At 37.2% G+C, this 27,502-nt stretch overlaps 1 protein-coding gene across 3 annotated transcripts in view; it reads right to left on the bottom strand.

Moving 5' to 3' along the window:
- Positions 1-1,223: 1,223 nt before the first annotated feature.
- SLC16A10 (solute carrier family 16 member 10) overlaps positions 1,224-27,502 on the bottom strand; it is a 71,591-nt gene continuing 45,312 nt past the window's right edge. The window contains exons 4-7 of one of the 3 annotated variants that reach the window (XR_008748040.1): positions 10,848-10,991; positions 7,919-8,147; positions 4,587-6,719; positions 1,224-2,638 (exon numbers count right to left, since the gene is read on the bottom strand). Coding sequence is in view for 1 of the 3 variants with exons in the window: in XM_055809918.1 (XP_055665893.1) it covers positions 6,484-6,719; positions 7,919-8,147; positions 10,848-10,991 (609 nt within the window). In the remaining 2 variants the exon portion in view is untranslated. Of the gene's footprint in view, positions 6,720-7,918; positions 8,148-10,847; positions 10,992-27,502 lie in introns of all 3 variants that reach the window. The other 2 variants (XR_008748041.1, XM_055809918.1) reach the window with 2 other exon arrangements.

Raw genomic sequence — 27,502 nt, 5'->3', positions numbered from 1 at the left:
AAGATATTAAAAAAAAAAAAAAAGCAGTCCAACATGGAATTATCTTTGAGTTGTTCAGAACAGAAATACGTGCTAGAATGTAACGGACATTGCACATGGAGCGCAGCAACCTAGTCCTGTTTCTTCTGGCAGTGGTTGGCGTGTTGCAGAATAAGCACAGGGAATGGTTTTATACATTAAAAAAACCAAACTAACTAGCTACAACAAACAACTCTGCAAGATAACACGGCTAACCAGATTCAAATGTTAACACCTTTGGAATGAGCGCAAAGTCTCACCATCAGACACCTGCAGGATGCTGCTGAGCTGCTGCTCATAGGTCCATCAGTAGAGTATTCGAAATAAACCAAGTATAAAACAACAGTATTTCTTTTCTGAAAAATCACACAAGTCAAACTGCGTTTCTAGATCTTTGTATTTTTCCTTGTTAATTTACACCCATGATAAATCCTGGTATAAAATAGCTACCTGAAAAAGGTGCAAAGTATTTGAAATGTATTCTATAGGCTTTTCCTCATTTCTGTTTCACATTCTTACAAAGAGGTTTTGTATCTTGAGACTGCAAATGGGAACAGCACTCCAGCTCTTATAAATGTTTTGAGCATCTTTTTTTAATTCCCATTTGAAATACAAGCAGTCTAGAGAATAACCCCAGGTGAAATGTTTAGTGGGAAATATTCCCATTATCAGATATGTTTATTAAAGAAAATGAAATAGTTGGCCCCACTACAAAGGAAAGTGAATTAACTCCTGTGATTGGCAGCTTCAGTAAATGAGGAAACACCATACTGCCAAGGCAAGTCAAGGTGAAATTGGTCATAGGCCAGTAAATGATCAAAAGGTCCACTGAATTACACTGGCAGTTCATGATGCAAAAAAATAAGAGAATTCCTTTAAAATGCCACTCAAGTTTATCCCTCCCTCCCTCAATTTTACTTCTGCCTTTTGTGAATGCAACTGTTCTGGAAGTTTGATATTAAACCCCAGAATGGAAAACAGAGCAGATGAAATTTTCAGAAGCACCTAACTCTGGAAGTCAGTAGTTTAGGTTTATAAATAATTGGTCTTAAAATGGATTGTCAGTGGAATCAGAATGAAACTGGTTGCAGCATGTATTAATTTAGGAGCAAATGTAATGGGTACATTCCAATCAGAGCACAGTGGTAATAAAAGCTGTAAAGACTTCTGTATAAAAGTCTGCACATCAGACTCAATTATCACAATTACTTTTAAAAAATGACAAGCTTTATGGGAGAACAAGACTAAAAATGATGCATTTAGTAACAAATGGGGTACTTAAGAACTACCATCTTTATTCTGAATAATTTGAGGCTGATCACAGTTATTTTAGCACCATGAAAGATATTAGACATCCATTTCTTACCCTTCTAACAGCAGAACTTTAAAGAATAGAGGTAAGGCTAGCAAAATGTATATCCTTTAATATCAAAAACAACATACAAAATATGATGTCTATAAAGATACTTAAACATGTCAGTTACCAATATTAGCACACATGTTAGTATAAAATCACTCTAACCTTAGCATACACAGTTCTGAAACAATAAGAATGTTGACACTATAGAGATAGATGTATCTATAAGACTAAAAGGCATACGGAAAATATGCCAGTGTATACATGGCTAGAAACTCACAGGCTGTGTCTGGAACTGTAATGGTGCTGTACTTGTCAACAGTGAAACACACAAAGCGAAAATAATTACTTTTCCCTCAGCTGCCTGCCACACTCCAGTGCTCCAGCTCCTGTAGTTAGGTACAGAACGTTTGTGTATGCCCTGGTCAAAATACATTGTATTTATATATATACACACACACACTCTTAATATCAGAGGGTCAGTTCGGACGGAAGAGTTAAGATGCCTAGAAGGCAGCTTCCGTAACGCTTCCAGCTCCCCAGAGAGGAATCTGGGCCCCAAACAAGGTAGCACCCCTGCTCCCTGCTCAGAGAAATGGGCTCCCGCCAGCAAGCGGCGAAGCAGGGGCCAAGCAGTGAAGCAGGGGGCTGCCCCGTGCCAGCACAGTGAGAACCCGGCTGCTTAAACTGACCCATAAGGATGATCCTAAGGATGGTGCTGTTGGTTCCCATCCCTAGGTAGTTTCCTGGGGGCTGCAAGGAAGCATCTTCTGTCCCTTTGGCATGTGCTAGCCTGATGCAAGGAACTGAGCAGGACATTTTTTGCTTTCAAATGGTAGTGTCTGTTTTTTACATCATAAGCATGTGATCAAATCATTCATCTAGTGTGCATGAGAACTGCATTCAGCACTCTCGTGAGTTGATTCAACCTCACATCTCCCACTTCACAAAAACTTGCCTAGTCTGTCAGGCTATGGCTATTCAGAAGGCTTAATGCAGGGAAGCAGTTTCAGGATGGAAAGCTGGGAGGTCCTATCCATATCCAGTATGGTGTGCATCAGCTTGGACAATCCAGTGTCTCCAAAGGGAAAGGGGGAATGTATATGCGGAGCCGTTGTGCATGAAGAGCCAAAGGAGAAAAATGTCAGTTGTCTGCCTCATCTGATACTGAGTATACCCTGAAGGACAGCCACAGAATGGCTGGGTCATCTTTGACTTGAGTGAGCAATTTAGGAAGGTCCATAAATGCTTGCTGAAAATAAGCTTAGGAAAAATAATTAAATGTTAATGCTAAACAGACAAAGCTCTGGATGAAAGAAATTCTAACTAAAGAGTATGTTAAAGTCTTGGTTTGAGACTTATACAGGTCTTCTAACGTAGTCAAAATGAATCCAACAATTAAATTATACGTTGCATATCGCTGCATAGCTTAGATGTAAGAACGAAAACCCTTCAGGTTCTTAATTTCAAACTCTTTGCTGAACAGCTATATTAAGATTTACAAGGCTCTCATACCTACTGCTATACATAAAAGCAACCCCTTGCTCAAAATTAGTCTTGGTTTCAAGATATGGTATATTAAATTACAGCACCAAGTAGGACTGGAGATTTCACACTGCCGTTTTAAGCGAACCCCTTTCTACCCAATTTCTTCTGAAGCTTACCCTGCAAACATTCAAAATGGAAAAAGAGACAATTATTCTGTTTACAGAATGGGAGAGCAATGTCTATGACAAGTACTCTATGAACTGTGTCCTCAAGATACATCTAAATGATTTAAGGGTTTTCTTTAACTAAGCTAGTATTTTAATTTAAGAATCTACCCTCCACCCAAACAAGATTAAATTCTGGCATGAATTAGGTCATCAAAATATGAGTTCAGCTGGTTTCCCAGGAACAGTTTTTCACACCTGAAATTATTTTTTTTTACAAAAATTTATTTGCATTTACTCAGTCAAAACAAAATTGAATATTCAGTGCTTTTCTCTCCTAGTTTTCCGAATAGCAACTATTTCTATATTAATCAGTTTTTCGTAAATGTACTAAGTAGTTGCTGTTTGTGTTAGTGGGTTTGTGTTTTATTTTGGGTTGGGTTTTGTTTGTGGTTTGTTTGGTTTTTTTAAGAAGGGAGACAACTAACCTCATTTTTTAAAACCTCGGGGCATACAAAATCCAGTAACTCTAAAGTTTCTCAATGGTTAGTTAGCCTTGCCACTAACATTCTGAACTTTATTTTCATTTTAACTGCTTTAGGACACAATCTTCTTACGCTTAGATCCAACAAAGCATTTTGTATTGGACATTTCCCCCACAGACACAAGCCAACAGTAAAGACACAAACAGAATTCTCATGCATTAACTAACTTTTTTTTTTTTTTAACCTTTTCAGAAAAGTCTTTTTTTTCTGAAGCCTTTCCAATGTTAGCGTTGTTGTAAAACAAGCACTGGCATCAGAAACAGGTTTATTGTTCCAACATCACCACACCAGCACAGCTTCCTTACCCCTAACTCTGGTTTGCTCATGTCTGACATCCCATTCACTAGCCGTTTTTAACATAGCAATCACTCCTAAACAATTAGTCACTCACCATACACTCTTTCCTGGAATCTGGGGGTTTAGGGTTGGTGTTTGTTTTTAATGCCGTCTTTCGTATTTGTGAGCATAATTTAATTTTTAGTTCTCAAATATGAGAGTTTGGATTGTTATGAACAGATACATTTTTTAAAGGGTGTGACAATAATTAATCCATACTATTGTTATGTTATTTCTGTATCATTTCTAAAACTTAACAACAATTATTTTACATTCTGTCCCACATAATTTATATAGATACAGAGCAGCAAGCCAGGAAGATGTCACAATTACCTCAAGATATCCGATCACTATGATTTCAAATTGCATCAGTGCTAAAAAACAGCTTCATTTTTAGTTAAAAACTCAACACTAAAACCCATGAAATCTAAGATCTGTGATGAATACTAATTTTTCTTTAACAAAGCAATAGGAAACAAGAGGCTTTTACCACACTTACTCAACACCTTTTGCATCGCCCAAATAGAAGATAATACTGAATAACATGTTCTACAGAAGTAACTCCAGACAAGAACAGCGCAGGCCGTTAACAGCCTTTCTGTAATGAAGGCAGCATTCTGTAGTCATTTTAATTAACAATACTATGAATATTCTAATGAAATTTTTAGAAGTACTTACGAGGTACAGAAGCAAAAGTCCCAGTGAACCTAAAGGGATCTTGATTTTACGGATCGGTGTGGGGGGTTTTGTCCCCCACCTCCAAGTCCCTCCCACACACCTCTAACATTTTAAGATTCAATTCTTTCAAACCTCACTCATGTAAAGCAGGGATTTAAATTCTGCAATATAAAAAAGGTATGAGCTTTGGTCTCCAATAATTAGAATGCTTTGTATGATTATATTTAAAGGGTTTTAAGTTGGTAGATGTAAACATTCTATGCAAGAGTATTGCTAATATGTTTTATATCACAAACATACATGGGCTTTCTGAACAATTTCCTACAACTCTGGAGAAATAAAAATAATAAAAATAGAAAAGACAATGAGGTTTATCATTTTAAAACAGTATGCCTCTCCACGGTTTATGGAAAGAACAGGCATTGTTACCAATTAAGAAAATGCACTCAAATGTGCATTTTGTCTTCAGACCACATTTAGTTTACTCTTTGCTATGACACTTCTAAACAAGAAAACAAAAGTTAGTATTATTGAACGGACCTGAAAAAGAATGCTTAAGTATTCCACTACACTGCTGATCCTCATCCATAAATAAACAATGTACTTGGAAGTGTCTTATGATAAACTGAAAAACAGTGTTTTCATCTCCAAGTATTATGCTTTCGAATACTTCTCAGAGAAGGAGGTTTTCAGAAATACCTGCTTGGCAAACAGTGCATAATACGTAAGAATACATAAGTAATAGGGACATATGTTTAGTACTTTAGGCAAGAAATAGGACATGCAAAGACATTTCTTTATATTTGCATAAAATATGGAGCTATATCCTAGATGCAATTGAACCCAGCTGTAAAGACTTATAATAATAAACCTGCATGTTCACTTAGTGCAAAAATCTTTGTTGAATGTCATTTTAATAGCTTGTGTATATTTCCATGTTAAAAACAACTTATTATTGCACTTAGAATGTATCCTTTAAAGCTGTCTTTGTTTTAAGAATAAAAAAAGAACCTAACAAGCACAACAGAATAATTTTAAATTTAGCCTAATTCACAATACTGTTCCAAAGTATTACTGTCAGTACAATTTCAAAATTACCAGCTTCTGAGGTTCAGCTTAAAAAAAAATATATACATACACACTAATAGTATTGCCTTCACCAAATAAAAAAAAAGTCTAGCATTCAGCAGCTTTACTTCTGAATGTGTCTGCACTGGGAGCTTAGCTTGTGCATATTTAAAACTGTGCCCATCAAAAATTTCATCCTTAATGTTCTTTGGGCCACTGTGAAAAGGTGAATGCAAAAACAGGTGAGTGTTTAAGCAAACTGAGCAGGCTGAGGTTTTTAAAGAAAATAAAACCCAGATGTTTAATAATTGAGCTTTCTAATGCAAAATGACCTCAGCAAGAGTTAAGGGAATCAAAAAAATGCATATTGATGTTTATGGTATAGAATTACAGAAAACTGTAAAACAGCACAAGAAACTTCAAATCAGTCATCAAAGCTACTACGTTTTCGAGTATAAACACCCACAGGTGTGCCTGCATTGGACGGACCGTAGAAGTTATTGAAGAATCCTAGATCAGTGAACCAAAAAACAGCTTTCAAGCTTCCAGAAATAGGTTTTGATGAATTACAAAAATATCCTCTTCACACACAGAATCACTACACACATACACACTAATGCTACAAAACTTCAAATACCTTGAAAATGTGGCTTGAAATCAAACTCAATGACTCATCAAAAAAAGTTCAATGGTATAAAAGATTCTTATAGCAGTTTTGCAGTTTAAGCAATAGTTCAAGATTTCTTCAGTATCATATAGTAACTTCAGCCAAAAAGTACAAATCTAGCTTAAGTAGAAGAAGGTCAGGCTGGTACAGGAAAAGAAAGCATCAAAAACCTGATTCCATTTCTTTGTCTGGCTTTTCTGTAGTGTCCAGCACCAAAGGGCTTTCATTTTCCAGCATTTTCTCAGTAGTTTCTCCATCAACAGCTTTTCCTCTTTCTTTTAACTTCTGCCGTTCATGGACCCAGGGGATAAAACATAATATAGCTCCACCAATAAGGGGAGGGACTCCGGCCAGGTAGAATGCTACATCGTAGGTGCCAAGGTGATCATGCAGCAAACCTGGACAGACAGAAAGTTAACACTGATAAATAATAGGGCCTTGGAATCTACAAAAAACCCATGTCTTTTCTTTGGATTCGAACTTGAGAGCTGGCACAGTTTACCATAACCAGTAATCTGACTACCTAATAGCCAAATATCGGTACACATAGGTAGAAAGGTATTCCAGAACTGCCTTAAAGACTCCAAATAACGGAGAACTCAGTATATCGCCACTTGACTGCTTAATTACCAACCATCGTTAAAAACATCTACCATACTTCCCATTTGAAAGGTGCTCATTTCGGCTTCTCCAGCACTTGAATCTCGCAATGACTCAGAGAAATTCTCCCTTTTTTGGTAACGGTTGCCTTTGATCAAGGTGCCTCTTAATTTTATTCTAGATATACTGCATATATTGCATTCCTGGTAACCTCTTATTAAAAAGTGTTTTCTCAAACAATTCATTGTAATTGCTCTCTCAAAACTGCTCTCATCAATCAAATTCTATTTAATTTTAACAGCCATGATCGTGTATCCAGATCAGGAAGCACCTAGTCTATGCTGTTCTAGCTTTAAAATTTATTCTTCATGATGCTGCATAGTTCGGTTACGTTTCAGTAATTATCTTTTCAGTAGCACTCACAAGACCTTAGGGTAAATCAGGATTGAAAATCATCAGTGGTAAGGATTATAGCTTAAACTATTTCCACCTCCCAAAGTACTTCCAGTTTTCAACTTCTAAACCTGTACTTTGTCAGTCTCCCATCAAAGAACGAAAAAAGCCAGTGATCCTACTCATAAGAAACAATTAAAGTAACTGGAGAAGCTTTTATTCTCGCAATTGTTTTTGCATGAGCAAATTTTGGAGTCAAATTAATTTTCAAATTCTAATTTGGAGTCCTTCTGTAACACGATCAACATACAGACCGTCACCTCAACAGCATGGAAAATGTCAGGTCCTCAATCCAACTGGAAAGCTATCTTTCTTTTGAGGAATGTTTTTCATCTGCATAACTTAAGGAGTGAAGCAAACTTTAAAGAATACAATAAATTAATAACCCATGAGCAACAGATAAATTCACCACATATTCTGGAGCACATACAGAGAAAAATTCCACTGTAAGTGCACTGCATATGATGTAGGAACAGAAAATATGGCCAAGAAGTCCTGCAACCATAGAAACGTATTTACAGCTACAGACCATAGCTGTACTTACCTGCAATAGGTGGACCAACTGTCATAGGTATTGACATGAGTCCTAGCAGAAATCCTATGGCCTGGGAGACATCCTGAGCCCCAACAAGCTCAAAGGCAATAGGAGCCATAATGCAAATGAAGCACCCATCAAACAGGCCCATGAAGAGACAGACAGCGACAAGACCTCCAAAGGCATGGCACAGTGGAATCATCATAGACATCAGGCCAATGAAGAAGAATGAGGCCACCTAAACATGACCAAGGAAAAAGTATAAAACCATGTTGCATCAAATCAGCAAACATTAAGGGAACAGATGAGCTTTCTTGCATTTGTAGCAAATTATCTGCCTATATTTACTTTAAAATAGATGTAAGCAGTCTCCACAGATTACCACAATCGGAAATTACATACCAAGATAAAAACAAAAACATGTAGCTGTCATGACATGCAGTCAAAGAAATTCCAAAAACAATTTCACAAAGTTTTCAAAATGCATTTGTAATCAACTATCCTGATGTGATTACGTAAGGTCATTTGCTGTGCACCAACTTTTGTTAAAAAGTCACCTCTGCACTTTTCACAAATGAAAGCCACAAAAATATCAAAAGTTTAATTTAGCTAAAACACTATAACTGATTTCTCACTGCTGCAATTTTTACTTAAATATCAGTGTTAAGTGTGATAACTTCAGGGTGCTTCTGTTCAATAGAGGTGGCATTTGAAAGTCTCATTTCGATTTTTCCACATAAAGGTATCTTGCTTTATTCCTGTAGCTGTGCACACTTACAAAGATTTTTTTATATTACAGTCTTAGATTAAGCTTATTATTTGTTTGTTGTAAATTAAAGTAATAAAACTTTGTCTTTCAGCAAAATGAATCAGAGTTAAAAAGAAAACAAAAAAGGTAAGAGTTTTGCTTTTGCAGCATCCATATGTCAGCACAGGAAAACAATGTCCCACTTAACTGCACATACACATTTTCCAAAAAAGACATCTGCATTATGCATTGGTCACTTGTAGACCATTGAAGAAAGACAAAGTCACTTAAAAACTACTAGACATCACAACTTTGTGACATATATATAAGTGACATCAAATAAATTACATCATTAGGAAAAGTCTTTAAGCAGACAGATTAAACTTGATTTTGAGGTCAGCATAACAATTTTTTGAATACTGTATTTTATTTAGCATACTAAAGAAAAACTGTTGTGAAGCATCTTAAGTATGGCACAGAAACAGAAACACTGAAGAACTAGGCTTCTTATAGGAACTTAAGGATAGAGGTGAAGAAATTACCAGTTCTGTGTACTCCGATACAGAAGACACAAATATTTGAGACGAGTTTCTGTCTAAGTAGTAATGTGGTTTTCTGTACACAAACTATAAACAAGATATTGTTGACCAGATTCTTTGTATTATCATATTATGGTAAAAGCAGGACTAAAACCAGAATCACTAAACTTTGTACACAGAAGAGATAGAATCCATCATTCTGTTTCTAAAGGTAGAATTTATAAAGCAAAATCCAGCAAAACATGTCCATAAGAAAGAATGCAGGAACAGAAAGATGCTGGATAGAACTCTTGTTAAGTTGTTCAATTGTGAGACAGTAAAGTTCTAAGAGGAAAGAGTTTCCATTTGCATTAGTCAAAATTAATTCTTAAATACTTTTTTCATTACAAAGGGCGATAGTATGAACTGTTGGACAATCCAGAATAACACTTGAGCTGAATATTCACTTTCCCTCAAAATATTTTGATTTGAAACAGGAGAGCTGAAGGTGCTGGGGCATGGCTTAGCAAAAGTTAATGTGTTTTTCCTACTTAAGACTAGTTAAAACTAACAGTACCCAGAAGCATCCTAGCTGATGCCCTGAACATAAGTCCATGGTTTTCAGTTTTAGCTATTCAAGGAAAAGAAGAAAGCTTGTAGTTTTGCTGCAGGTTTGGTATTTGTGAGTTGTAAATCATGTGTAACATCTCAATACTGCCTTTTTAATTTTTATCTCAATATTGACATATCCTCAAAGCATAACAATAGGTATTAAATCAATGCAAGCAAATGAGATACAGTCGCAGTCCCCATCATCAGGAAATCTAAATTTATCTATCAACAAATACGCCACCTCCAGAAAAGTGGTTCTTACCTAAGAATTTTTGTTTTCAATCATGTAGTACAAATAATAGCCATTAGATGTCTCCCTTGTTTTTCATGTTAAAAAAAAAAAAAAAAAAACACCCAGCGGTTGATAAAGTGCCAAGTTATTAACTAAAGATTTCCCCCCCCCCCAAAAAAAAAAAAGATACCCCACAACAAAACCAACTTATAAGTGTGGAGTGAAAAAAAAGTACATATCCTTCTTCATCCCCAAGCTTCAGCATTTCCAGAAGCTGTGACAGTTTCTGCAAGTCAACACCCTTCATTTGGCAAAATCTTCTCAGCTAAGCACCTCTTACATTCCCATAGCTTTACCAGCGTGCACTATGCACAGACCATACTTGACACCAAATTATCACCTATCAAAAATCAAGAAGAGAGATCCAAAATCTTTAACAGAAGAACATAGGGGAAAAAATTAATATTTCTGCAACCATTATGAAATCATGGGATAAAAAAGGGAAAGCAGAATCTAAAGAATCCCCAAAGGTTCTCTCACTCACATGCTAATGATTAGTAATTTCTTTCATTCCCAGCTGAAAACAGCCAGCAGGTAGTAGACATGTTTCCTTAGTTTAAAAAGAGAAGAAATGAAGAAAAAAAAGATTAATGAACTTTGCACCTAAGGCTCCTAGTATCAAAAGCCATACATTAAGTCTCCTAGAGTTTTGGAATTTCTCAAATTTGAATCTCCAGTCAGTTAATTCTGCTTACTTAGTAGTAAGGCTACAACCAAAGCCTTCAGAATATAATTTGTATATTCCTTCAGAACAGTGTGAAGACATACCTGTAAATAAACTTTTTTTACACCAGGAATATAATCTGCAACTCTGCCAAAGATCAATCTGCCAACTCCTGAAGTAATGCCCAGACACAGCAGAAGCACTTCTTCTGGCACACTGTCACCAAATCTGTCTTTTACGTGCTTCATCTGTTTAAAGAGAGTTGAGAAAATAAATTAGCTTTAGAATTAAAAGGAAGATAAAGCTTAGAAAACTCGAGTTAAACAGAAGTAATCTGTGAATTTCAGATTTAAAAATATGACTACAAATGGTCAACTACTTCTGCTTTTACAGATTTTAGAGTAAGTTTTACACTGGCTTATCAGTATTAAGTCCGATATAATAAAAGCAATCTGAAATGTGTTGTTGCTTTATTCACAATTAAGGAATTTAATTCAAGGAAACAACAAAGCTATGTCTAATACAAAGAAAACTGAAGAGAAGCTACAAGCGTTGTCCTCAACCACGTTTAATTTACCAGTCACAGATTTAACATAACGCAGAATCCACAAGAGCTGTCTAGAACTGCTTGTTTCACTGGCCGGGGCACGTGCTCAGGTCTGAAGGTGCTGAACCATCAGTGAGTATCACTGCGGTACTGTTCTGTGCATTAAGACAGAGATACGTGCTACCAAGCTTGCAGTATAGCTCAGGGAGGAGCAAGCAGCAGAGTGGCACGGAGTGCAGGTAGGAGAGGCCCTCCAGACTGCCTCATCCTGATACCCACCATCACACCATGACCTCCAGGGGCAAGGAGGAAGGAGAGCAGGAACCACCTGCAGTGCCAAACACAACAGCAAGCACTTCTCGGAGAGGGTGCAGCTACAGCAGCAATGAATAGGGCAGACTGGAAGAATGATTTAACAGCCACTTCATCCTAAAAAACTAAAGCAACTGAGCGAGGGTCCTGACAGCAGGCCATCGACTACAGCGTGATGAACTACCAGGGTCAGTAATTCTAACCTTTCATTTAAGTCATGGTAAAAAAAAAAAAAAGTCACAAGACTGGCTTGATGGATTCCAATTTTTTTTAATATTCTTTCTGGTCTCCCCAGTGGTTTTTGTTTGTGGGCTTTTTTTAATCAACCATGAAGACCAGTAATTACCCATAAGAAAGACTATTTTTGCACAATCACTGTTTGAAACATGCTTGGCAATACCAAATACACCGAAGCAGGCATTAGATGTTGTTCTGTGATCTCTCTGCTCATAACTTGTTCCAAACAAGAAACTATAAAGCCTCAGAGGTGTGAAGAAGCAAAAAGAAGAAACTGATCTTAAATAAAGATGTAGTAAAAACATTTGAGAGGGTCTGACCACAGGCTGACTGACCTGGGTAGCAAAAGCTGCACAGCAATTTTGTTACTCTCATTATGCAATCGCATCTCATACTAGAGAACCCTTAATTTCCCATCTATAAAATGGGAAAGTTCAGGTTTAGTAAACACTTCTAGAGCAAAATAGTCAAGATTCTTTCCTGGCCTGAGTGTTAATACACAGGCAGAGCCTTTTTTTTCCAATATAAACAGGATTCGCTGAGTGATGGCGATTTTCTTAAGCATAAAGTCAGCAGGGCTTTGTTTACATGTCACAGAAAGTCTATTAAATCTATTATTAATTTGTCCAGTATAATTGATTTTGTCAGAAAGGAAATAAAAAATAAGGGTTAGTGGTTTTGGTTTGTTTTTGAATAACAACTTCAATTGGAGACATATGCTTGCTCTTTCTACCTCTGAGGGTTTCTCCCTTTGCTTTAAGACACAGTTGGGAATAGAATCTGATGAAATTTTTCATCTAGTATTATATTTAAACATAGAAGATAAGTTGTTCTATTTACTCCTTTTCTGTCAAAGGTAAGAAGCGGAAAAGCTGACAGTTTTCCCACCTCTGCCTTTGTGTGCCTGCCAATACCTGCTGGTCCAGCCAGCAAAAGAAGCAGAGGTATTTTCTGCCATTCTTGTCACCTGTTCTACTTCAATGTTTCTGCAGCCTCCAGCTTGTTTAATTAGCAGACCTGATTCATCCACTCCCCAGAGGCTTTTCAAGAGGTAAGATAAAGCTCTGCATCTAGATAACTATTAACCCTGCATCTGCAGCTGAGTAACTGGATTTCTCAAAGCAGCACTCCGGGTGAAACGCTGTCCTCTTCAATCAGTACGGGGGAAATACTGGGTTCAATCAACCCCTTCAATAGGAAAATAACTGCTACTCATCTCAATCTTCAAATATCTAAATTAGTATTTATTTTGTTTAGCTTTCACTGCTCTTAAGCACACCCTAACCTTAAAGAGAGCTTCCAACTACATGTAAGGAGAAACTTTTTCCCCAGGAGGGCAGCAGGGAGTGACAGAGGCTGCCCACAGAGCTTATTCAGTCTCCTTCCTCCGAGGTGTCCCAAATCCAAGTGCACAAAGCCCTGAGCAACCTGGTGTGATCTCAGAGGTGACCCTCTGATTCTTAACAGCATATCCAATCTTCAGTGATACTGTCATTAAGTAAGCTGCAAGTAACAACAATATAATTAACTGAATATCTGAAAATACAGTACTGTAAGTGCTACTCTTCTATGAACTTTTCTTGTAACTGTAAGTTACTTGTTTCCTAAGTTTTTTATAATGAAGGGGCTCAAATGAGATTCATATTTCCACAGATTTTTAGCTGATAGAAATACTCAAAAATCCCATGGTGGGCAATTACTTGTAAACCTTCTAAGGCAGCATCTCATGCATTGACGCTCTCATCACTGCAGAACTATACAGGCTGTAGCTACGGGACTCTTTAGGCATTATCTGCAGCAGTCAAATCGGGGACCCAGGCACACAGACACATTGAAGACCGAAGTATGTCCCTGTGGGGTTTGCCTGTTCTCAGTAACATAGCTAGCTCTTCACTCATGAGATCTCTGTGCATGCCAAATTGCAGGTCTGATTTTTCCAGATGTAGAAAAAGCCTGTCATTTTGCCCAAGCGAACCAGTCCAGACTAGCACAGCCTTTTTATTACTTTGAAGTTCTCTTTGTGCAATCCAATTTTCCGAATCAAGACAAGGTGATCATTACATGGCAAATCAGGAAGTTTTCTATTTTTACACTAAGTAAAGCAGATTAAACAGAATAATCCATACACACATCATGAAGATTCAGAACAAGTATAATCTGAATTTCTTAAACAAAACTGAACATAACAGTTAACAGGTTAACTGTTAAGCCTATTTAGCATAAAAAAAGTTTAGGAGTCCAGATTAGAGAAACTCAGGTTGACAATTACATAATTGAAATAGTATTTGCTTTTTCACCCCAAAAATAGCTAGTCCTGAAGAAGTTTGCCCTAAATAACAAACAAAATAGAGTCTCAGAACCGTTAGTGTTATCTTCAAGAGCATGACTATGGATGGATGACTATGATCCCAGAGATCGAAATAGGCAACCAACAGCATATAACTTACATTGGAGAAACCAAGACAATGGTTGTTAACCAATAAACAGGTTTTCTATTTCAAGTCACAAGTATTAATCATTTTAAAAACAATTAAACCAGTTTTGGGGTCCTGAGAGAGCGAGTGCCAATTGGTAGGCCTGAAATGTATTCAGGGAATAGTGCGTGCAAGCAAGCATGCTGCGCACTGAGAAAAGCCTGAGGCATGGGGGACAATCCGTACACCACAGCACAAGACAGTCCGTGACATCTGCTCTTCCCCTCTCCCATTCCACTTCATCTCTCAGGATATCTTCAGGTCATGCCCTCCACTTGTAGCCCCTGGAGGTACCAAGACCCTGGATCCACTGAAGCCACAAAAGCCAGCATAAAGAAATGGGCGCAAGGACACTGGTGGATTGGTGTGGCTTGGGCGGCAGCAGCAAGACCGGTAAAGGCACGCACGTATCTGGGGAAACTCACCGTGACCAAGAGCGAGGGTGAGGAATAAAGCCAGGGATATGTAAGAACTGAAGTGTTATGCACGCGTGAGGGCTGAGAGTTAAACTGTTAAATCACTTATCCATCTTAAGCATGTTTTAAATTTGTTCATTTGTGACTACTACCCACAACTTACAGTCTTGGTTCTATCCACTCCTCATGGCCCAAAGCAGTGTTCCCTGGGCCTGCCTTACTCTCAAAACTCAGCTAGCCACTACATCCAAAACCAGCTACTACCAGCAAATCCTAGAGAGTTATAGATCGTACACATTAACTTGACTTTCTGGAACAGCAGAAAAGGGAACAAAATCAGAACTATTCATAAACATCTAACAGGTAACATAAGCTAAGGATCAACACAGATTTGTGAGAAAAACCACCGTAGTTTATTTTTATTAAATGGCAAGTAGCAGACCTTGAGGTTTGGAACAGAGGGAAGGAAGATGTAACAAAACTTGACCCTGGCCAGTATTTTGAAATTTTCTCAAACATAACAATTCTTACAAGCCAGTCTGGAATACATGACTTAAATGGAACTACTGTAAAAAGATGTTCAAGTGTCTGGAAAAGCAAAACTGACTATGCCAAAGAAGGCTATGTAAAAACCTGCCTATATCTACTGCTATTTAACATTTTCATTAATGTTATGGACAGTGAAAGGGAGAGAATGTACTTATTAAATTTGCAAGTTCCATCAAATAAGTATCGCAGGCACTGTAAAGAAAAAGACTGAAATTCAAAAGTATCTTGGCAACCTGGCATCTCAGTTAATAGCATGAAATAAATAAGATTAATTTCCATGAAAACATTATGAGGTAAATAATATTAAAAAAACACTACATGAGGTAAAAATCAGATGCATGAATACAAGATGGAAGAAAGATCTGGCAACAGCTCTTTAGAAAGGGAACTGAAAGTTTAGCAGATTAAACTTCAGCATCTTCCAATAATGTCATTATATTGCAAAAGTAATTCATGATACGATGTGAACTTCATATACTACTGAGTACCAGTAAGGCCTCAGCTGAATTATTATGTTTTATTTTGGTCATTACTCACTATTAAAGACATGGACCATATGTACAGTATCCAAAAGAAAGATCTGGCAATAATCAGAAATTTGATAAGCTTGACTTCTGAAAAAACATTTTATAAGACTATTTTAAAAGGTCCTTTACCAACATAAGTTTGTACTCAGAAAACTGGGTAAATTGGATAAAGTCCTGGGTTACCTCCAGTCTTATTTTCTATGATTCATGAAGTGATTTGATGGATGTCTTTGTGTAGTCCCAAATACGTACTTACTGAGTGCTACAACTTACAAAACTTTTTCTTTTTAGCTCTACTTTGGTAAAACACTGCTACACATTTGATTAAAAGTAACCTTATAACTGAAGGAAGCAACTTCCTGACATCACCACTTAAAATTTAGAAGCATAATATACTTCTTTTCACATCATTGCAGCATTTACTAATGTGATAAAGTGTTATCAGGTTATAAAAATTGAGCATATTACATAATATGCTATGATTAGGAAATTACGGACTACCAAAACAATGGATTAAGATATCCTGTACAAATACCCAAAGTAACAAGAAAATATTTCATTAACCACCAATGACTAACATTGTATGCACTAGACATTAAAAGAAACACTTTGGCTAATTGCTTTAAACACAATTTAAGATGGAATTCTCAAAGCATCTAATAGAAGTGAAGGAACTAAAACCTAATATAGCGAGTTCATCCTCTTTATAATACCAAATTGAAAGCTTATACTATGGTTTACTTTTATTTAGCACACTTAATTGAAATTTCAATACAAGTCTGCTGCTATACATCCAGTTTAGTCTTCCTCAACTTAAAAAAAAAAGACATCTATTGTACTATTTTGTCTAGTGATGATAATATCTTAGCCTTGACTTCCAAACAAGTAAGGTCAAACTTCATTTGCCTAGCTTAAAAATAAAAATAACAAAATAATACTGAGAAGAGGAATATAACAGCATATGCTATTTGTCCAGAAATAAGTGCAAAGATATTCTAACAAAAGTGATTTTTTTTAAAACTAAGAACTGTTAGTAGTTATAGTTACTTCAGTTAAATACCTAATTTCCTTCCTTATTTTTGTCTAAAGTAGACATTGATGGAAATATTACACAAATTTTATAGAGCGCATATATTTAGCTTCTAACAATTGAGTTAAGCAAAGTTGAAGGTAAGCTTACAGTTGACTATGTGGGAGGACAAGTGGGACTACCTGGGTATTAAGCTATTAAATGAAGCATTAAGTGGAAAGAAGGAAGTGCTAACACCACTATAATACAACAAGCAAGACCTTTAATAGCATATTGTGTTAGCTACAGCATTTGCATGTCACAAAAGGATGTCTTCTCACTGCTGAACTTAAGATATCTGCCTTAGCCAGACAGTCTTCCTAACTGATTTAAAAGAAAATCATTATTTGAGAGACAATTCAGAAACCTGATCCTGATGCTCCAAATTGCTCTCTGGAGAAGCTTCTTATTCTTTGGACTGTAAGTAGTCAGTCAAACTAAAGGTCTTAGAAGTCAAGCAAGGCAAGTACCCCTCAGCTTGAAAAACGTTTTGGAAGACAGCTATGAGACTGATTTGAGATCTTTGGAATCATCAGGAGAGAGCTCGTGTTCTGTAAGTACTCAGGAAGATGACAAAGGCAAAGAGAAACAATGGGAGATGGACTAAGATCAGAATGGAAGTATTTGCATCAGTGAAAGTAATTAGTAAGGAATGAAAAGCTTTTACAAAAGGATGGGTTTCCATTTTACAAAATAGTGCTGTTACCTCAAGTCAGTTTTTCAACTCATCGGTAGAATCAGCAATAAACAGGACAAAACTACCTATTTGTGTGAAAAGACAGCACTTACTACAGTAGCCCCTTCTAAAATTTATGAACATAAAGACTGTATTTCTTCCCTACCTTGAAGAACAACATAATAAACAACTAGCTTGACTTAACTGGTTGGTAAAATACGGATTTATTAATCTACCTACATGTTACAATGCTATTGTCATCTTCTAAGAGAGGCTGACTTCCTTACTCTACAACAGAATTTGTGACACCAAGTGTCTCAGGACTAGACTCCTTAAAACCTAGGACTTAGGTGACTAAAACCAAAACAGAGTCTCAAACCTTTGTTCAGCCGCCACGATTCTGAAGGCATCTGTAATATCTCAATATTAGAGATCTACTTGTGGAGATGGTCATAAGATAAGCACCTCAGCTTTCACAGAGCTGGGTGAAGTGCCTGTCTCATTCCACTGGGAAACACAGAAGAAAGCCCTTGCAAGAGTCTCAGTTCTAGATGGAAGTCCCAAATACACTGCCAAATATCTACCAGATCAGGGCACAGAGGAATTAAGCAGGCATATTTTCATTTAAAACACAAGAAGACACTATAATGATAGTCTCTCCCCCTCATACAGAGATACAGCCCTTACTCAGGATACAGACATTTATGTGCAGTTCTTTCCCGTCTGAAACAATCCAAAACCACCTCTCCCTTTTCCTAGGAAATATTCCACTCAGTAGCAGTGACAAACTTCAACTCAATCATCAGAAAATAACCTGAAAAATAGCTCACAGCTTGACAGTTACAGGCAATCAAATGGAAAGAACTAGGTTCCAGGATTTCCTCAAGGGAAAATTCAAAATATATGGAAAGAAATTCACAAGTCTGAACAGGATTTAAAAAGCAAAGAGGATTTCTATTCAGCTCTTCTTGGAGCAGAAACTAGACACAAGAACTGGTCTGTATGTGAGGGAAGGAAGGTTCTTCTCTTAAACTGGGCGATTAGTTTCTTTACTCTGTATAAGGAAGGCAGGAAAAAAACATCAACTGTGATTTCAGGCACTTGTGGAGCTTGAAGAGTTTGATCCAGGTCAAGATGCTTCAAGCACCCAAAGGCAGGATGCTGAGTTTACCATTAAAATAGCACTTAAAAAAAAAAAAAAACCACCAAAAAACAAACACACAAAACCCAACAACAACAAAAAAAAAAACCCACACAAACCCTTTGTAATTTAATCTGATTTTGAACTATACGCTCTGTTTGCTATCAGAACAGCTTTTATTATGCAAGAGTGCATTAACTAGTGTGCTGCTAGAGGCTGACAGAAAGGAAATAATAATGTAACTCAGACCTTTCAATCTGCTACTATTACACAGACCTCAGAAAGATCGCTTTGCTCTTATCCTTCAACACCATCTTGTTGTTTGTACCCGAGTATAGCTGCTATCTAAAATATTTTTGTAAACTGTCATTCACTTTTACTTCTAAAAAAAACCCAGAACCATTCTTTTCAGTTTCTATTCTTTCCATACTTATGATTTTTATTCTTCTCCAGTACTTATTTGGAAAACAGTTTAAATATGCTTTCATAACAGTTACAAGTATAAAGCAGGAAATAATTCATTTCTTCTCCCACCACCACCCCCAATGTCAAGAGTGGACAATCTAGCTAAGAATAAATACTGCCAGATCAACATATTGAGGTATACTGAGAAAGAAATGGGTGCACAGGATAATTACAGAAGTGGATAAAGGGGGAAAAATTCACTAACCTGGGCAAACTGCAGCAGATGTTGAGATCTGAAGGGAGATAAATGCAAAGATTAGAAAAGCAAGTAAAGCATGGGGAGCCACTGAAGATTTGGGGTCTTAAGAGATATCTGCTTAATAATTACATTGGACCTTTACAAAATCAGTGCCTTGTTAGTCTTCCACTGGAGACAGAAATATGGTAGATTAAGCAGATGAGAAAGGCAATAGTGCTAAAATTGACAGCTATACCTACAGTTTTAACTTTTTTAGATTATCTACAGTATAGAGAAATAACTGTTTGACACACAGTTATCTATTAGTACTGGACATAATTTAAAAGATACTAACCTATCATTACAAAACTAACATTCAGACTAACAGCAGATTCTGGGAAGGATGTAGTAGACCTCAGACACATGGGTGATATAGGAGACCTGAAGAAATGCACAGGTTTCTTGAACAGCAGCCCATAAAAGCAAGTGAATATAGTGATGGAGGCTGACTTTTTTTTCCCCAGTTTGAGTAAAAAAGTCCAGACATACCAATTAAATATTAAATATTTTAAACAACATTTTAAAAGCAGCAAATTTATGACATAATACCAATGGTTCACGACACAGAGACAGGACTTACCTTACAAGAACTGAATTTCTTCAAGACATGCTATGTGTATGCACTTAACATGCATGCATATCCAAGTAATATGCTTAAGTTTAGAGATTTGTATATATCATACTTTCCATCATGCTTTGTACTCTGACACATAGGACAGCATTTATATCTGTGCTTCTATCTGTCTTCACTGTGGGATTCAGAGTTATGGCAACTTAAAGGGAGGAGGGAGGTGTAGAGTCAGGACTATAGGTACAGAATGCACAAACTGGAAAGCTTCACTTATTGCAAGGTATGCAACTCCTTTCCACTACAGCTCCTTGAGCTCATGCACGGCAGAGAACACAAAGCAACTACCACTGTCTGTGTGGAGATGACCACTCTTAGGACAGCAGCTGAAACACTGGCTTCTCAAATGAGAGGTCTAATCTACAGATGTCACACCTGAAAATATTTAGGGAACACAACACCAGTAGGGGAGGCTTGAAAAGTTACAAAAATATTTGTAAGCAATGTTATGGCTTATGACTGGGGTCTTGTTGGGCAGAATATCAACTACTGCAATGAGATTCATCCTATCTTATAGCTTGTCCTGATATGGCAGCTCAGTTCTGCTTGGCGAATCTTGGGTAGTTTCTATACCCTTCATATTTTCCAGTATAATTCTTCTTAATGACCCAGAGCTTTTGCTTGGGGAGGTGCGGTTTACAAGCAGAAGATAGCTATTTTCCTGAATAGGCAGAATAGAGAGACTGTTTTGTCCTGCAGAAATAAGGCCTTTCAGAAACTGAGTACATCGAAGTGAATACAGTCAGTGTTCAAGCACATAGTAAGAATTTCAAGAAGTTCCTAGAAAAAACTGTGGCTACAGAGGATCCCATGAGAGCTTGGCTCTTCATTTCTTCAAGCTGGTTGCACAGGAAGACGGGTTTTATTGACACGTGTTCTACAGGGCAAAGGTTTAGACAGAATTTGCACAGCAGAATCTGATCTCTTGTTAACAAAAACAAGGCACATCACTGATACAGAATGAGAAATGGGAGAAGTCAAAATAGCTGGCTCATAAAGAACAGACCTGAAGGACAGATCATCCTGGTTCAATGTAAGAAGGCAGTCCAAGGTGATATAACAGTTGTAGAATAGTTAAATCACAAAAAGCCAAGGATTTCACACTGCAGATAGGAAAAGGAAGGGAAATAAAATCTGGCAAAAAACTGCATCATCTATAATCCATATCAGCAAGTCCTCCTGTTCATGATGTTATTTCTAAAATAAGAAAAGGCTTTTCTAGCTAAAGAACAGGAACAAAATGGATGTTCCAGCAAAAGGTAGGAAATATAGACCAGCAGACAGCACTATGTTTTTGTCCAAGGGTAGACTACGTGGGCAGAGCACTAGACCCTGGAACTTCAAAGCAACAAACACAGATGATCTGGAGACAGACTAGGCCACACAGAGGATGGACTAATGTTTATCTGAGCTGTCTGATTTTGTGATGCAGTGTATGAAATGAGGGGGTTTATGTGCATTAAGAAGTTCTTATGACTAACAGGTACTTTACAGTGATACCAACCATCTCCATGCCTCTCCCAGGAATAAAAAAAAAAGTGTGCCTTGTTAGGATGGTGAAAATTTTGAATGCAGTTTAGCTTCCATCTGAGAAACAGATGGAATGATTTAGCCTTTAAGTGCCCATCATCTGTTCTGATAAGATACATCTGAAATACATTGCTTTAAAGCTTCCCTATACAGCAGAACGACCATGACCTTTGTCTCTGATGACAGAAGATAGAATTGCAGAAGTGCCCATAGCTATCTTTAAGCCTAGGGACTGTCTATAGAACAGATTCACAAATTCTGAAAAGACAGTTTATGTTTTGAGGGTACTGTATCTGTCACTAAAACTAGTGAGCTTCCCTCAGTGAACTAATTGCCCTGGGTGTCAAAAGGAGGGCCCCCACAGACACTCAAACTCAAATTTCAAGAAGGCAGAAGCATATCTATAAAAAACACCTGCCTGTGGAACAGGCCAGCCTTTGACAGCCCATATGTGATCACAGACATAGCCTGGCACGTAGCACAACGTACGTTTTCACTGTTGTGTTTTGATCTGCAAGCCTGAACCGCCTCTAGAACTTACTGCAAGAGAAGTACACCCTTGCAAATGTGGAAACCAAAGAGGCCACCAAAGCCTTCATATTATGCCAAGGGAAAATGTTTGACTTCCAAGGGTTTGAAAGCCCTATTGAGCTCTTTGATCAGGTCTCTATATTTCACCACCAAGTATCTTCTGTAGAGGGTATCTGTCTGCATTAGTCAGTTACCTCAAAGACCTAGGCTAAAATCCTCAAAGCTGTCAATAATTCAAATAAGGGCCCTGGTATTGTTAATGGTTTTGACATAACACAACCTAAGGAACTTCAACACGTGGTAATGTAATGGAAATGTTGAATTCTGAAAGCTAAGACACAAGAACCAGCCTCTCAATTGCACCTAACTTCAGTTTGCAGATGAACATGTTTCCCTAAACTTTTCTTTTTTTTAAAGAGATGAAAGTAATTTCCTGTGTCCTAGGAAACTTCTGGTTTTAAGAGGTATCATTGGAAGGACAGCTGAAAGACCATAGGAGGTAATGAATAGGAAAAACTGAACTAGAAGGATTATCCAGATGAAAGAGAGCCCAAGATGACTAGGTAAGCCAGGTAATGCCGTCTCAAATGCTAAAAATGGGCCAAGTGGTCTCCAAAGGAAACACAGCAAGGTACTCAGTCTCACATGGCTGTTTGCGGACTGAGCAGAGCAGGAGATTAACGGCATGTGAGAATGCTTGTCATCACTTGGCGCTTCTTCCCACCCATTCCCAAGGTCTATAAAAAGAGAAGGTGGCTAAACTGATTACCATCATGCAACATAAAATACCATGGGGAGCAAGGAATCTCCTCTGAATTCTTCCAAACAGTGTGTTTCTGATTTCCATATAGCAAACCACAACATCACACAGGACATACACACTGTAGTGTGTTTTAATTTCCAGTGAAACAGTTACACAGTGTTCACTGCTGGCAGCCAGGCTTATTTAGAGGCTAAACCCTCACCTCATTGGTAAAAGTTTCCCCAATAATTTGAAAAGCAATTTACCAGCAGATGTTGTATTTTCAAATAAGATGCCAGGAGATCCTCAGAGTCTGTACTTAACAATAGTCCTGGGGCTGCTATACCTTTCTGGAATACCTTTTAGCTGGCCAGCTACTTAGAAGCCTCTTTACTTTTCATTCCAAGATGCATTTTCTTTTCCCATACAGTTCATAAAAATCTTAAAGCGGGGTCCAAGGTGATGCTTTGTTTCTGAGGGGCAGTTTCTAGACTCTGAGGCAGTATCTACCTGTTTTTTCCAATCATTAAGTCTGCACTCTCCACTTCCCTGTTCCTTAGTGGTCAGCTGAACCTATTCCTGGCACATACAAGTTCAGAGAAGCAATGAAACACTGAATCTTCAGTATCTATCTACAGAGGAGAATAAATCCAATATTTAAATCTGTCTCCCAAGACAATTACTAGAAATTTCTCCCAATAAAATTGCTAGAAAAAATGGCCAGGCACACGCCATTTTTTCATACCTTAAACATGAAGCACAGACACAGAAAACACACACGCCACATAACTACTACTAACGAAAAATCTCTACATATGCATGTATGTACCCATCATGGAATATGAATGTGCATAAGCATCAAAAGGAAAAGCCAGATTTACACAGTAAATTAAGAAGTAGTCTGCAAAGCAGGGTGAGAAACATTATTTTTCCTGAGCTATTCTGAAAGTTCAAGAGTCCAGTCAGTGTTAAGGTGTTACGGTAACCTTCACCTATCATTAACAAGAGGCATTTAATAGAAGTAATTGCTAAACCAAACCATGTTTTTGTTTGAAATTGAATTAATGGAGATACTGTAAATGTCCCAAGACAAATTACTGTGTGACTGAAATATTGCACTGGAAGTGTTAAGATTATATTCTCAGTCCTACCAGTATTCCTCATAGTGGCTGCATATTGCTATATCAAAACACAACATGATACTAGGCCCCCTTTTTTTTTGTAAATATTTCATAATTAGTCCTAAATTTATACTGAACCTTTAGTAGTGACCTTAAGTCACTGCTTAGGAAGAGCTAAGCAGTAATAACATGCATTTTAAGCAGCATTTCTTTTCACCCTGCTAAATAAAGTACAAAAAGCAACAGCATATCTTTTAAACTACCTAACATGTGACCTTATATGAATTTTAATAGCATTGATCTAACAAGCTCATAAGAATTAAGGATGCACAATCCTGATTAAGTACACACTTTTTTAAAGGGTAAGAGAGAACAGTACTAAACACTTAATATCAGACTCGGATTCCTGAAAACCATAAGTTCTCTGTTTATTAGCAGAACGAGCACAGGACAAGTGGCAGAGACCACGTATACTTTCTTTCAAATAAACTTAATCATTTCGTTGTGAGATAGGCCTTATTAAAAATAACTTTGAAATAATATTTTGCATTAACAGATTTCTGCTGTGGATTCACAAGTTAAACCTGAATGGACTAAACTAGTCTTATTTGGTTATTTGCCTATTTTAGAGAGACATCAAAGGAAAAAGTTCTCCGTCACTGCAGTTTAAACTGGTTTTAAAACTAAGAGGAATAACAGCTCTTTGATTTAATAATCCTATGAGTTATCAACTTGCTCTTCAATCTGAGTTAATGCTAAAAGTATATTATAAAATTAAGTCAAAATCTATTTATAGTATTTCTCCCAATTCCCCAAAATCACATGGAATGGAACACCTACTAACAGAATTTGACACCAATTAAAGTGGGATAAGAAAACCTCTCCCTTTTTGGTTCTCCCCTGCAAGTGCCAAAAAGAGTAATGCCTATTTTGCACGCAGCTGGTATCTACAAGTCAGGGACTGGTAATTATTGCCAGCTCCCTGATATGAATCCTATTGAGCATCCCATATAATTATTTTTTTAATTTAATTTAGTTAAGGCCTAGCTCACGAGCAGGTTTTCTTCTCTGGTTTTAACAGTTTTTACTCTACCTAGCAAAGACAGTGCAGATGGTTAAAACTGCAAAGACCTGGCTAATTCCAAAGCCTAAAATGAGCTTTTATTTCTTGCTTACTGCAAGTTTCACAACACGCATCTTCCTTTCCAATATGCTTCAGAAAACACAAGAGACACACAGAAATAAGGGCTGGCCTCAGAAGCACTCAGAGACAATACACCTGGGACCTTGGGAGCTCCTCCGCTGTGCCAAGCCAGTGGACAGCAGCTGATGTGCAGTGACTAGAGCACATCAAGTCCGCAACCTCCAGTCACCATGGAGGCTGGTGGTGGTGGCACACAACAGCTCTAACCAGTAGGGCCTGTGGCACCTGTGTTCCATCACATAGGAGCACCCAACACTGGCAGAAACTGCCTTTCCAAGTAGGAAAAATGGGACTTGAGTACAGGAACCAGGCCTGAGGGCTAAGGGAAGAGCTGTAGACATGAGGCTCTACATCTTAAGTGTTTTTTCTTAGGGCACTTGCAACCAGCATCCCATACTAGCAGCCTGGCTATTGTCAGCCAGCTCTAATGGTGGGAAATTTTCCAGACTTTTAGCATAATGAAAGTTGTCACTTGCCCAAGCATTATATCCCTTTTCCAATATTACTATAATTTTAAAAATGCAGTATACAATGGGAAAATAGTAACTCATTTTCAAAAGTTGAAGAAAGTAATCTCTGGTTTGGTAGATATACTAGCAAAAAGTTATTTTTTCTTACAGCCTTTGACTTATCTGGAAGTACGTACTTTTATGTACTTCTGGAAGTACATAAAATGCAGGTTTATCAGAAGCAGACAAAACTAGTATTAAAAAAGTCCAGAGCTGTCTGCTACAGTTGAAGTATCTGTGCTGAAGGGCAGAATCCATTCTGTTCCTTCATAAACACTGATCTATTTACTTTATCAAATACAGATCCACAGAGAGTTTTCTAAGGTTTTCAGTAGTCCCCCCAGCATACATCATTGCTTATCAGCAATAAATGCTATGTTCATAAAACTAAATATCTCATTCAAATAAAAATATTTTCCCTTCTTTTTGCAATTATTAAATGAGTTAGAGGGATGAATGTTTGTTTAGTTCCAAAAGCAGACCAAAGTATCTGAATGAGTTTAGGTTTATGTAGAAATAAGTACAGAAATGGTGGGTTTAGCTGCAAGAAGACTTCATGCTTTAAACCCCAAGCAGCAAGTTCACTGTTAGTCCTCTGACTGCATCCTCCAACCCAGCGATATGAACTCCTGCTTTCTGTCAGATTTCTGCTACTGAGGCTACATCCATCCTTGGCAACCACATACAAAATAATTATAAAATAATCTTAAATATGTGACCTGCAGATATTAAACTCTTTTAATCCTGATAATTTATCAAAAGGTTAGAAAAATCTTATACCTTCTGAAAGTAGAAATACTGCTATTGATGAAATTCAAGTTTTAAATTTGCCATTTCAACATCAGTAAAGCTAAGGATTATTTTATTAAACTGTTTGTATATAAAGATTTCTGAAAGATTAGTGAGCAATTACATAGTACTTAATGGACCATATACATAAAAAAAATGAAATCTGAGGTTGATGATACCTACATGGTTTCTTTATCAGCATAAACACATGAAATTTTATTCCAGTTCATACTGTTTCATACCATCCCTATGATAATCACTGATCAGAGTTTGGTTTGGGCATTAAGTATTTCAGACTATGGTCAAGAGTCCTGGGTATATAACAAATTAAGGAGTACTTCAGTCCTCCATGGATTCTTTGTGTATATTGAAAGGTACCTAAATTAAATTTTTGTTAGAAATCTGAATTATAAACGATCAGATGTTTTACAGGATTAGAGAGAGGGAAAAAAAAAAAAATCAAGCTGTTTTCCATTTAACAGTGCCATCTGCAAGGCCAAGAATGAAAGCTAAGCTTCTTGTTTAGAATGGTTTTATTTAAAAGTAGTGGGAGCTTACTATACATTAAGATTATTTTCCTCTCTTGTTTACAGAGGCACCAGAGAATTATACAATAGAATTGAGTATTTAAAGACAAGTAAAGTAGAACAAAAATGTGTGGGTGTCAGGAGCAGCTTTTGATCGTAGAACTTCTTAGTGAAGAGTTCCGAAGAGCTGGTGAAGCTTCCTCCCTCAAAAGTGGTAAACAAAGCAAACTGACTACCGTCGAAGATTCTATGTTATAAATAGTTAAACTTCATGCTTCCTCTGAAACTCTGAGCATCTGAGCAAAAACAAGTGGAATTTAAATATCTTAGCATAATTTTGAGGTACTCTAAAATATTAGATTCTAGCTGTACTTTGGAATATTTTTATAGTGTTACCAAACGTTATATTAGAAACTGCCTTGATCAAGTTGTTTTTCTGTACTGGACGTTGTATTTCGCAATCAGAATTTCTGCCAATCTGATATGGGGCAAAAAGCACTCAGCAGGAGTGAAAGCACACTATAAAA

This window comes from Falco peregrinus, chromosome 7 (genome assembly GCF_023634155.1).
Source record: "Falco peregrinus isolate bFalPer1 chromosome 7, bFalPer1.pri, whole genome shotgun sequence".
NCBI classification, from domain to species: domain Eukaryota; kingdom Metazoa; phylum Chordata; class Aves; order Falconiformes; family Falconidae; genus Falco; species Falco peregrinus.
Note: the sequence above shows the minus strand (reverse complement) of the source record. Positions and strands in the feature narration are given on the sequence as shown.